Here is a 13,693-nt window from a genome sequence, read left to right on the forward strand (position 1 = left end):
AGCTGTTTGATTTCAGCCAAATCAAAGTGGTCTTACTGGTTGGTAAAATGGTAACATAGGGAATGAATTATATTATTTTCATGAATTGCAGAGTGGCTCACCAATGATACAGTACAATTTATCAATCTAGACATGAGCTGCATTAGTTAATAGTCACACTATTTAGATTGAAACCATCTGTACTGAACTGTCAGGTAAATTGACGTAATACCGAATACCTTCAATTTCTGTCGTCTTTGCATTGTGTAATTGAATCTGAAAATCTGTTAGACTGTATTTCTGAAAACTCTATAAGGGAACTTCCCATAGGCACTGGGATTGCTGATCCCAATCATGAAGCTAAAGCTTACAAACTGGAAGAATCAGTTGTAAAAGGCAAATTTAGAAATTTAATGAACAGGAAATGAAGGTAATTGCTTGCCTCATCTTTTTCTCTGTATTGAAAACCTTTGCTTATGGTGGTGTCCTTGGTTAGGCATCTTTTAAACTTATTTTCTAACTGACCTATTATGCAACCAAATGTTGAAGTATGGGTTTTAGACCCGTTATTAGCTGCTGATAGCAGCAGAATCAATGGTGTTGTTCACAGCGGAAGCTCCTGACCTGTTAATGTGGCTAAAGTACTATCGATAAATTTATGAGCTGATGTCACAGTGCTATGGATTGCAACAATAGCATAGAAGTTTTTTCTCTTAGATAAGGTCCTTTTTTAACTTCGCAGTCAACTAACTAAAGTGTTGTCAGTTTGGATTTCCTGACTGTGGAATGGTTTCTGAAAATCAGACTTCAGCTTTGCAGGTACTGGTTTTCAAACCAGAGAGAGGTGATGGTTTATACACATGGAAGATAAAACTATAAGAAAAACAAATAAACTTGTTAATGCATGTAGACAGATTTATGCTTATATTCCTTCCCTCCCTGAGGACAAAAAGCGCTCTGACATCTATTTATTAGATAGCGAGGACAGAGATGAAGTGCTAATCAATTTATCTTACCTGATCTATAGAATTAAATATTCCTTACTCTGGTGTACAAAATAGAACAAGCAAGAGAGAAGGGGAATAAACTTAATAAAATACCTGCTGTGAGTGCTCCACTGTAGGTGTGCTTGTGTCCCTAAGCTAATGATCAGAGAACTTTTATAGCTGTGTCTGTTACGCCCACACACGCACTGTCTCTCCAAACTAGCCACAGGGCTAGCCAGCGTGCGCAGGCTAACCCCCCTCAGTTCCTTCTCAACTGCCTCAGCTAGAGACAGAGCTATTGGCAGTCCAGTTCGACCATTATCTTCACTTACATTTCTATAGCTAGTCTCCCCAGTCGTAGTTGTAGTTTTTTTTCTTTTCTATTTTCTTTCTTAAAAAGGTGGGGGAGGGCTTCATTCCCCCCCCCTGCTTTTTTTTTTTTTTTTGGTTGGGGACCCTTCCCCCAACAGGATAATGCTTAGTTTACCGGGCTTCAAGAAGTGGCTCTCCTGCAAAGAGGCTATCCCTGTAGCAGACAGGCACTCCTGGTCTCTGTCAGCAGCTTAGACCCAGGTCATGCAAGGACAGGGAATTGAGACCAGAAGATCATCTTCATGGAGGCAGCCCTCCAACCCTCCCTGGATCCCCACCAAAGAGTCCCTTGGCAGGCGTGATTCTTCCCCACAGCCCTCAACTTCCAAGGACTCTGGGTTGAAGAAATCAGCCACTGACCCCTCTCGTAAGTCATTGAAAAACAGAGCGGGAAGTCCCCACAATGAGCCCCAAGCCGACCGTAAACGATCTCCAGTATGCTGGGTATCCTCTGTACCATCTGCACTGAGACAATCTCAGTCCAGTACCCATGACTCACAAAGATCTGCAGTGGCAGATGCCATTGACACATGTAAGGACCCAACAGGCACAGGCACCGAGTTAACAGTACCAAAGGACAAGGACAGGAGTCAGCACTCCACTAAGAAGATGCTGCCGGTACATGCTACTCCATCAGCACCGTCATCAATGCCCCATTGAGCACTGGAGTGGTCAGTGCGGGCAGGATCTCCATTCCCCCGGTACTGCCAGTGGCACCAAGCCAGTCGGTACCACTGGAATTCAGACACTTGAGAGACCTCCGCATATCCAACATACTGGTGTCTCCTTGTCTCAGTACTGGGACCTCCACACCCAGTCTTCTTGTGGTACGGGAGTCTTCCCTGCCACACACCCCTGCTCTCTAGTGCCAACTCAGACAGCGAACCAGAGGCGGCTATATCACAGTACTCCTCTCAGGCTCCCTGTGGTACCCAATACCAACAGGGCCCCGAGCATACCCTCAGATGGTCCCACCACTGCCACCTTGGTGCAGTCAACCGTTGGCACCACCATCGGGCTCTATGCCTCCACCACGCTAGTGGCCCATGCCTCTCAAGCTTCTAGTCCTACCTGAGACGCTCCCACTCCGCCACCGTGTCCAGGGCCTCGGAACATCCAGAAGAGATTGTGGAGGAACAGGAGGGCGGCACTGAGGACCATATCCTCCTTCCCATATGAAGCCATTATGCCTCCCACACCATCCCTGGCTGATGACTTCTGCCTTTTCCAGGACCTAACAAAGAGTGTGGCAGACACTCTGCAGATACCATTAGAAGAAGTCAAGAGCACCCATCACAAGTTCCTTGACATACTCCACTCCTCCTCATCCTCAAAAATAGCCCTTCCTGTTAATGAGGCTCTTCTGGACCCCGCGAAAACCATATGGCAGACCCCAGCATCTGTGGCTCCTACATGCAAGTGGGCCGACAAAAAATATTATGCCCCAGCAAGGGAGATGAAATTCCTTCTCCCACCCTCCACCCAACTCCATTGTGATGGACGCTGTCAGCTCTCGTGGCCATCAACACCAAATGAGGCCCGCTCCCTACAATGAGGATTGGAAGCATTTGGACCTCTTTGGAAGAAAAGCCTACTCTTCTGCCTATTGAATTGCCAATTACCAAGCCCTAACTGTGAAATACAACTATGTGAACTACTAGAAAATCAGCAGTTTTATTGATCAGCTGCCTGACCTGCTCCGCGACCACTTCAAAGCCATCATTCAGGAGGGACAGTTAGTGGCCAAGACAACACTACAATCTGCTCTCGATGCAGTCAACACAGCCCCAGGTCCATCTCCATGGTGATGATTATCTGACATGTTCCATGACTACATCTGTTGAGCTTCCCTAATGAAGTCTAGTCAACTGTTGAAGACCTTCCCTTTGAAGGCATCAGGCTCTTTGCAGAGAAGATGGATTCCTCTCTTTGCACCCTAAAAGCGTCTAGGGCTACTCTCTGCTCGCTGGGCATGGGCATCTACACACCAGGACAAGAGAAAATTTAGTTCGCAGCCCCAGTACAAACCATGTATTTTCCAATACCCAACTCAATGCTACTACAAGCCTCGGAGGAAGAAAATTAAGTTTACTAGTCATAAATAGTCTGTCCCACAGTCTTTCACATCCCAGCCATCCACTTCCAAGCACCAATTTTGACATGTTGGTCAATGCGACGATAGACCACTCCCCCCAACCACTACAGCTGACCGCTGCTTTCCACCCATTTGGCCACCGTCTCGTAACGTTCTGCAGCATCTGGGAATGCATAACATCAGACCAGTGGGTCTTGGAGATTGTTCATAATGTGTACTCCATTTTACCTCCCTACCCCCTCAGCAACACCCTTCCCTGTCCCTCTTCAGGGACCCTTCTTGCATAAATTTACTACAACAAGAGAGAGATCATCATCTCCTCCGGTTAGGAGCCATAGAACTGGTACCTCAACATCTATGAGGCAAAGGGTTTTACTCTCGTTATTTCCTAATACCCAAGAGGAAGGGAGGTTGGAGACCCATATTAGACCTCAGAGTACTCAAGTTTGTCAGCACTCAAAAATTCAAGATGGTCACTCTAGCAACAATTATTCCAGCATTATAGAAGGCAAATGGGTTTTCAGCTGTCTACCTTCAGGACACCTGCTTCCATATTTCAATCCTACCATCTCACACACAGTTCCTTAGATTTAACCTAGGACAAGGCTACTACCAGTACAGAGTACTGCCCTTCGGGCTATCATCTGCTGTGAAAGTATTCTCCAAGGTTCTCTCAGAAGTGGCCGTGCACTTACGTTCCTAAGGGATCATGATTTACCCCTACCTGGACGATTGCCTCCTCCAAACTCAGTCCCTCGCTGACTCACCAAATCTGCAATAGACTTTTTCACAGAACTGGGCCTACAGATCAATGCCCAGAAATCAACCCTCGTTCCAGTTCAACTCCCGGGATTCATAGGCACCGACCTCAACTAGTTACAGGTCAGAGCACTCCGCTCTTAGTGCAGATTCCTCTTCTTGGCCACACTCATACAGACCATTCAAAAGAGCCCACAAATATCAGCCAGACACTGCCTCCAGCTCTTGGGGCATATGGCAGAAGGGGCAGCGATGATACCACATGCCAGGCGTCAGATTCAATGCCTCCAGATGTGCTTCAGATCAATTTACAAACCAAACAGACTAGACTAGAGCTAAGGGCGGTCAGGAATGCATTTCCTCCCACTGATCAAGGGATCACAAACGAGACTCCTAACAGACCACATGGCATGTATGTACTACATAAGTCGACAAGGGGGAGCCAGCGTTCCCCTCCCATTGTGCAGAAGCAATGAGACAGTGTGACGCCATGGGACCAGTTCCATAGTCAGCAGCTTACCTCCTGGGTACACACAACTTGACAGCAGACTGTCTGTCACAGATTCCCACACAACCATGAGTGGGAGATAAACCAGCTGTACTTCACGACCTATTCAGGCAGTGGGGCACATCGACCACAGAACAGTTCGCCACTTACCTACGCTACTGCTCCAGATCAGAGATAGGACAACAGTCCATGGGCAATGCTCTCCTCCTCACCTTCTCTATGCCTTTCCTCCTTTTCCCCTATTGTAGAAAGTCCTGATAAAAATAAAAAGAGAGAGCACATGTCATACTTGATTGCTCCTACTTGGCCAAGACAGACCTGACCCTTACTTGTCATAGCTCACAAAATGACCGCCGATCTCTCTCTCCAGTGCACTCCATACCTCCTCTCGTGGAACAAAGGACAGACTCCACATCGCAACCTAGGGATTCTTCGCCTCAAGGCGTGGCTCCTTCATGGCTCCAACACCTAGAGAACTCCTGCTTGAAGGAGGTACAAGAGGTATTACAACACAATAGAAAGTCCTAAACACACCATACTTACCTGCAAAAATGGTCCAGGTTCCGTTTTTGGTGTTCTTCCCAATAGATCTCCCCAACATCTGCAGCTATTCCAAAGATCCTAGAATATGTACTGACCCTAAAAAGATTGGGATTATCTCTCAGCTCTCGGAGTCCACCTAGCAGCTATAGCAGCCTTGTGCTATCACACCCAATCACTAAGATTCCTCAGGGGTATAGTAAACCTTTTCCCATAGCCCTGACTTCCTATCCCCACATGGGACGCAAACCTGGTATTGAAAGGACTGATTAGGTCTCCCTTCCAACCCATGGCCACCTGTTTGCTATCAGGAAGGCCGTTTTCATTGAGAGGTATGTAAGCAATCACCCTAGATAGGAGAATAGGAGAAATGGCAGCTCTGATAGCACATTCCACACACAGTATTCTTTCGGGACAAGGTTATGCTCAGGCCACATCCAAAATTCATCCCTAAGTTAACCTCTCCATTGCACATGAATCAATTGATTGACCTTCCAACCTTCTACCGAGACAACAGATAGGCTATATTACATACATGAGAAGCCAGGAGACCCCTTTCCTGTTACCTGGATAGGACGAAGACTTTCAGAAACTCTCCTAAGCTCTTCATCTCTATTGGAGAAAGGTCCAAGGCTCTTAGCAGTATTACTCTAGAGACTCTCCAATGGGTCTCAAACTGCATTAGACAATGTTATCAAGTTTGCAATATGATCTCTCCTTATAGTATTCACACGCACTCCACGAGGTCAATCTCATCCATCGCCTTCTTCAAGAATGTCCCTATCAGAGATCTGTAGAGCGGTGATATGGGCATCAGTCCACACCTTCTCAGAACATTATGCAATCACTGGGGACTCCGCCTCCAATGCCATCTTCGGCACCACAGTACTATCATCTGTAACGGACCCAACTCCAAAGTCCCAGGCCTCCAATAGGGATACTGCTCAGGAGTCACCCATAGGGACGCTACTCAAAGAAGAAAAAGGTTATTTACCTTGTGCAATAATGATAGTTCTTCAAGATGTGCGTCCCGATGTGTGCTCCACAACCCCACCCACCTCTCCTCTACTTTGGAGTTCTTTTCTATTACTCTGCGTTAGAGAAAGAACTAAGGGAGGTTAGCCCATGTGCGCTGATTCTCCTCGTGGTAGGGCACGAGGAGAGACAGCGCATGTGCGGGCCTAACGGACACGGCTACCAAAGTTCTCCAATCAGCAGTGCAGGGACGCAAGCACACCTAAAGGGGAGCAGCTATAGGGACACATGTCAAAGCACCATTGTTACTGTACAAGGTGAGTAACTTCTTTTTGCAAACCAGATGATGCATCATTTAATTTCTTATGTCCCCAGTGGATTTGTGTTGGGATTTTGGGGTTTTTTTGCACTCATCACCATACTTCTAGAGGCACAAACAATAAATATGAAAAAATACCAACAGTACTAACGTCCTGAGTTATCTGGGGTTGATCGTATTTGCTTTCAACACTAGAGATCTTTAAAGATAAAATATGCTGTGAAAACTACTGCCTTCATTTTCTCTGTTTATTTTTTTATCAGAATCAAACTTTGAAAAGTGACGTCGGATGTATTTCTAATACTGCTCCTGACATATGCATAGTGTATAAACTTCATTTGGAGTGCGGCAGATTAATAAATCTTGTTGACTGGTTAGAGGTATGTGAAGATGAAAATATTAACTATATATGTATATAGTCTCTAGATTTTGCTGACTTTTTTTTTTTTTGCATGCTTTTCTTTGTTTTGTTTTTGTTTCTCTTCAGTGCCATCACTTTTGAAAGCCAAAGTCTTCTCATGCCACACTGACTCCTGTCTCTGCAAGTACTTGTAAGGCCCACAAATCACCATCCCACTCAACCTCCCCTCCTAGTGCTGGGCATCATTTATTACCAGCACTGCTATCCCAACAATGAAAATCCCTGTTGCTGCTTGTACCTTGTTTATGTTCAGTGTAAACCAAATGTTATGCTTTACAGAGCTACTTTTTCTTCTTTAGCTTTTTAACATTTGCTGATGCACGTGTTCACAGAAAAGCCTGTGTAATGCAATGCACTGTCTCTGAGATGTGTGTGATTGGAGGGGTTATGCATCTTATCTTTGCTCTTTAGGCCTTTTCAACTGTGGTAACGGCGGTTGAGGGAACAGACCCAGATTCAGTGGCCACAGACCAGGTGGATGAAATTATCCAGTATCCTTTGTTGTTTCTCGCTTGAATTTATTTTTTAATGTTCACATGTGCAAACCAGTGGCCTTTTTCTCGTGGATGAACAAAGCTTTTACAAATGCAGCTTCCCCATGAACTGAGAACTGACTGAAAGAGGGCTAAATACTTTTCAAGCAATCTTCTTATAATAAAAAAAATACAAAAGGAGGGTTGACGATTTGTCATATGGCGCTTTTTGCCAAAACCTTAATTCTTTTAGGGTTGGGCGAGGTGAGGTCCCAAGTGCCACAGAATGTTGTTAGTATAATATATGTCCAAATTTCATTGTTCCGTAGCATACTGTAGATTTCCTTTAAAAATGTCAACTTGCATTTAATATTTCTAAGGAAGTTAAATCCTTTACCATTTAAAATCAAGTATATCTAGGTGTTGAGAGATGAATGGCACAAACAAACACATCAAAGCATCACCTCACCTATTATGCATTAATGCTTGAATTGAAGTCAAAAGTTGGGGCATTGTTTCTGCAACCAGAGGATGGGTTTCATTCAGGTGGTTGGGGTTCTTCCCCTCATTCTTCCAGTTTTGTTGTCCAGGGATGTACAAACAAAATAACCCTGAATATTTTATGAGTTTACAAAATTAATATTGTGTAGCCCTCTCGCCTCACCTCTCCGTAGTCACCACCACATCCAACCCAAACAGCGGCACAGGTTAGAGCAGTGGTTCTCAAATTTTTTTACTGGTGACCCCTTTCACATAGCTAGCCTCTGAGTGCGACCCCCCCCTTATAAATTAAAATCGCTTTTTTTATATATTTAACACTATTATAAATGCTGGAATGCAAAGTGGAGTTTGGGGTGGAGACTGACAGCTCGCAACCCCCCATGTAATAACCTCGTGATCCCCTGAGGGGTCCCGACCCCCAGTTTGAGAACCCCTGAGTTAGAGCAAGAGATACTTTATCCTGTAGGTCAGAGGTCATGTTGCCTTGATTTAAATGAATTTCAATTTTGTGCTTACTATGCACCAATAAATCACTCCCATACTAGAGAGAAATGTAAGTGATTACTTCATTCAATTCAGTTATTTTAATCATGACATATATTTCTAATTCATATTGCTAATTTCCTTTACAAGAACTTCCAGCGCTCGTTTTATTAGAGCTGTTTCAGAACTGGAACTCTTAGGGTTCATAAAGCCTAGCAAGCAGAAAACAGATCATGTGGCAAGGCTGACATGGGGAGGCTGTTAAATGATAGAACAAGTTGAGAAAGACCAACCAATGTATGCACACTGCCTGTGAAAGTTCATTATGGCATATGGGGGACAATGCAGCCATTGGGACAAATTAATCCCTTATGTAACTCTACTGATGTTAAAGGAGTTAAACTAAGGATGAAATTGACCTCTTATGTACTATATTCTAATAGCCAACAAAATACTACCTCTTTTCTATACATGTTTGTATGGAGTCAAGGAGTCAGCTTTAGTACATGATTTAATATTCTCTTAAAATTGCAAAGTTCTGACCACCGTTCTGTACCAGTTTTCATCTTCTGTTATGTATGATGTGGTTTAGGCTGGGAGGCCAGAATGCGATTGTGTTGTGCGATTTTCTTTTAATGTGTAACCATGAATGCTGAATTTAATTTGCTCACTGTCTGGATTTAAATGGTCATGTTATGAAATGTTCTCTAGATACTGCATATTTTCAAAAAATCATTCTGCTGAGAATTGAAATAACAAGCCTCTGTGACCAGAACCCACTGAGCACTCCCCTTGCGGTGTGCAGTACCAGCCACTCTGAGCAGAACTATTTGATGATCCTGGTGATGGTGCCCTGAGAAGACTTGTCTACATACAGAAGAAAACCAGGTTTCTGTGTTAGAAAATAAAGGAAAAGTGTTTCTGAAGGGACAAAAACAATTGTTCCTATCCAATTTGATAACATAGCTGGACAGTAAATAAGACTATTTCAAAAATACTCCTTTAGCTAACCTGCATTATCAATCAGATTTCATTATCCGCATAGGAGATACGAGAATATTGCTCAATTAGGAGTGTTGAAGGAAGGTAATAAAATACCCATTTAAAGTACAAGGTCATCATTTCTCTTCTCTCTCCCTCCGTCTCCCCCACAGATTTTTGTTCATTGGGCGGTGGGACAAGCAAGGGAAACAGCTGTGTGGGAATAATGTAATTGTTGACATGATTTTATAACTGACAGATGTTCAGCCACCAATATCACTTGGTAGATGGAACATTCCAAACCATTTGTGCCCTGTGCAAGGAATGAAACAAGTTTAACCATGGGGCTGTCCTATCATAGTGAAGTGTAGACATTAAGACTGAACCACTCCAGATCACAAACCTAGCAATTCTGAATTGTTTGTAAAGTGCCATCAGTCTGGAGGTACAATGTGGGAGCCTAAAATAAGGCTACACTGTTTCTCGGCATTAAAAATCTGCAATACAGGTTTGTCCTGATATAGTAATCTATTGTGATTTCTCTCCCCAGGAAGATAAATAGTTGAAGTAAAAATGATTTTGTGCAGTGTTTTTGACTTTTTAAGTTAAATTGAAGATCTCAGTATGGAATAGTGTGGGCAAGCTAGCCTACTTCAAAGCAAGGACCAAGGTTATATTTTTTCTGATGAGCTGATACCCCCCCAAAAGTACTCAGATACATTCTCAATGTGGTGTGTGCAAACTTCAGCCCAGAGAGTCTTCTTATCGTTACTAGGAGCTGCACAGCTAAAGGGTTAGTGAATTTACTCCTAAAGCCCAACCAATGCTTCCCAGCCCAACCAGTGGAAACTTTGACTGGTAAGTGCATGCTGTCCAAAAAGTCTTCTACCCATAAAATCTTTAGTTCTTTTGGGGGGGATGGGACTCCCCAGGTTGCCTCGTTTGCTGCAATGCCGGTAATTACATTTCTGAAGAACCCACTTACTCATATGCAGAGAAAAATAAATTCTACACATTTATTTTGACTACTTTGCTCCTCTCTTATTTTTGCCCAGTTTTTGTTCTGCACTTGCGCTAATTACACTCTAAATCTGTAAGTAGCTTTAACTTTAAAAAATCTCTGTAATCTTTATCCTTGGAAGTGCTCAATAATCTACTAGTTCTTAGTGTTTTTCCTCTTAAACAACTGAAGTTCACACATGCTTAGTAGCTTTATTTTAAAGTGAGTTTTAAAATTCCATGCTTTAGCAATGTGTCTAGCTGATCATGGATGTACCTGAAAAGGCTAAATGTGGTAGACTTAATAGAAATTACGTTTAAATTTCTGTAATAGGAAAATATACACAAAGGATGTATTCAGACAGACATTTATTAGCTAACTATACAATTCATGGCAATATTGCTTATTGTAGGAAGTCTTGTTCAAATGCAACCCCTCTGACTCAAGAAGATATATTGTTGATGGGTTCAATAGGGACTACCAAAATGAGCCTGGCCAGAAAGATGTCAGGTTTGAAGGTAGGCGATGAAGCTAGTGGATTCTCTGAAGATAAGGGATACCCCACATCCCTTGCACAAGCACAGGTTAAAATATATTTATTTATTTTTGGTGTAACCCTCTTCCCATGCCAGTGTTGATGCACAGGGTGGATACCAGTCTTTTCCATTCCTTTCTGTCATTTGCTGCTGCTTCCATTTGCCCTGTGGTGTTAAGAGATACTCTAGGAATTATTTGGGGGAAGTGCTATGGTCTGTTATACAGGAGGTCAGACTCGATCACAGTGGTCCCTTTTGACCTTGGAATCTTTGATATTGATGATTCTGCCCCTCCCTTGTAAGGGTTCTCTTGCATGCATTGTTGCTTCACACTAGGCATTTCCACTTGACAGCTTCATGTGGGAGTCTTTGTGTGGGCCGCTAGACTACATATGCCAAATATGTCCAGCATTTCCTTCTGATTTGGGTGGAAACAAGCTGCTGGTGGGTGATGAAGTCTTTCCAAACAATATCTTTTGTAGGCACTTATTTTCAAAGGTGTATAGTTTTGTTGATCTCCAGCTCTCAGCTGTATTTTAGCATCAAGATGGTTTAATCTTGATGATCTCAACTGAAAATTCTTAGTTTTGTGCTAGTGCTGTATCTTTGATTTCCAAGCATTGTTGAGTAAATGTTATGGATCCCTTTCCTATCCTTGATGTCACTTCCTTCTTGAGGTCACAGTTGGCTCATATGGTGCTGCACTCATGTAGATGAACTGTACTACTTCGATGTGTTTTGCCTTTTATATGATGCTATTGTCGCACATCTGAGTTTCAAGGATATTTGTTTTAGCAAAACTAATTTTGAGCCCTGCTTCACCTGCTATTTTTGCTAAATTGTCTGCAGTTTCTCTTTTTTTTTTTTAATAATCTTTCCACATCACTGTTGGCACATAGGGTGAAAACCAGTCTAGGCATTCGTCATCTACCATGCTATACTGGTGTTTGTGTTGCTAATTGTCATAAACTGGGTAATTAAGTCTATGTCATAACATGTAGCCATTTCATGCCAATAGCCACATTGAACCACTCTGGCTGTTCACCCTTAGAGATCAGTTTGCATCTCTGTATGTGGCCTTGATGATCTCGACTACTTTAACTGGGATTATGTGGTACTGAAGAATATTCCACGATTTATCCCTGTGGACTATCAAAAGCCTTGGCAGAAAAAAAATGAATAGGGAAGCTTGCCATTCTATATGTTTTTCTGTGATGGTCCTTAGTGTGAGTATCTGATGTACACTGGCTCTCTTGAGCCTGAATCCAGCCTGTTGCACATTGAGGTGGCTGCTGGTCCCAAGCCTGGATAAAATGGGGAGGGTTGAGCCTAAGGCCAACCACTTAGTCTTGTGAAAACACTTCACTGGTTACAAAAACCACCACGCTACCCTTCCAGTAAAAATGGACACTGCCAACCCCTCATGCTGCAGGTTTCCTAGTGAAAACTAGTCTCTGGATGCCAAGACCCCAAAATGTTTGATGCTGGCATCACAAAAACGCTTCAGAGTTGGTTAGTGTAATGTGAGAATGGTGTTTCAAACCTCAAAGATCTTCCAGATTGTGAAGGAGATGGACAACTATGGACTTGAATCCTGAGTATCAATGAGAAGATTCATCTAGATCAAGCAAGAGAAGAAATCTCATTTATTCTGGTCGTTGTGACACAAATGCTCAGGGAGTAGTGCTCATTATGCCTGATTTCAGGGAAGGGGGAAAATCAATCAACTGGGAACCTGAATCCATCATATACAGCAGACTCCAAACCAGATTCTTAAAGATGTCAATCATACAGCACTGTTCTGACGAACATGGTGAAGAGGATAAAGATGAGTTATGTACTGTAATTGCCTCTAAAATGTGACCAACAGAATACCTAAACATGACTTACTCCTTGTGACAGGTGACTTTAATGCTAAAATAGAACATGACAACCAAGGAATGGAAAGAGCAACTGAGGAAAACATGCGTTGGGAACAATCAACAAAATGGCAAGACACTCCTTGAACTGTGCTAAGGATGAGACCTAGCAAGTTAAGGTCAGCTTTGAACAGAAAGTGGTAAAGAAAAAAAGTATAAAATTAAAAATCAAAACACTGTGAGAAATCTTAACTTTAACTAAGGAACAGATTGGAGGCACTGCCAAAAGCAGAGGTGAGACAGACTGGACTGGACGAAAAATGGGCAGTGCTCCAAGATAATGGGATTAAAGCCGCGGCATTCTCAGGTGGATATCAACAGAGGCAGAACAAGAATTGGATAAGCCAAGAAACATGGCATCCCATCAAGGGAAGAAGGTACTGAAATACTCCTGCATATTAAGGCCAACAAACTTGAGAAAGGCAGAAGAGGAGAATAAGAAAGCAAAAAGCAAGGAAAGATAAGCAGCTGAAGCTGCTGCTGATAGGAAACCACAGAGTGGTTTACCAAATGACTAAAATCCTGTGTGCAAATTTCAACAGAGCCAATAAGCAAAATAGAAAAATGCTTACAACTGAGGTAAAACTGAGCAGCTGGACAGCGCATCAACATCCTCAATCTACCCAGCCCCCATCAGCATCCAATTTTGATTAAATGTGAATTATACTGTTGTTCGAACCTTTTCACATGCTTTAATTTTGGGGATTGACAAATATTCTTGTTGCTTAATTATTGGTAAGAGATCACATGGTATGTTCTGACTGCAAAGGACAAGTACTTGTATGAATTTTAAGATCTAGTTTCTGTAAATGTGTACACCTACACTGGTTTTATGTAGTAAAACTC

General features: G+C 42.9%; 1 protein-coding gene across 6 annotated transcripts in view; it reads left to right on the top strand.

The window, feature by feature from the left end:
* Positions 1-11,785, top strand: part of ORC3 (origin recognition complex subunit 3) — a 78,190-nt gene extending 66,405 nt beyond the window's left edge. For 4 of the 6 annotated variants that reach the window (XM_037894441.2, XM_037894439.2, XM_037894440.2 and 1 more), the window contains exons 18-20: positions 6,797-6,913; positions 7,366-7,445; positions 8,571-11,785. In XM_037894441.2, the coding sequence (XP_037750369.1) occupies positions 6,797-6,913; positions 7,366-7,445; positions 8,571-8,676 (303 nt within the window). In that variant the 3' untranslated portion in view covers positions 8,677-11,785. Of the gene's footprint in view, positions 1-6,796; positions 6,914-7,365; positions 7,446-7,838; positions 8,475-8,570 lie in introns of those variants that run through there. The other 2 variants (XM_037894442.2, XR_005224641.2) reach the window with 2 other exon arrangements.
* Positions 11,786-13,693: the final 1,908 nt, after the last annotated feature.

This window comes from Chelonia mydas, chromosome 3 (genome assembly GCF_015237465.2).
Source record: "Chelonia mydas isolate rCheMyd1 chromosome 3, rCheMyd1.pri.v2, whole genome shotgun sequence".
Classification (NCBI taxonomy): Eukaryota; Metazoa; Chordata; order Testudines; family Cheloniidae; genus Chelonia; species Chelonia mydas.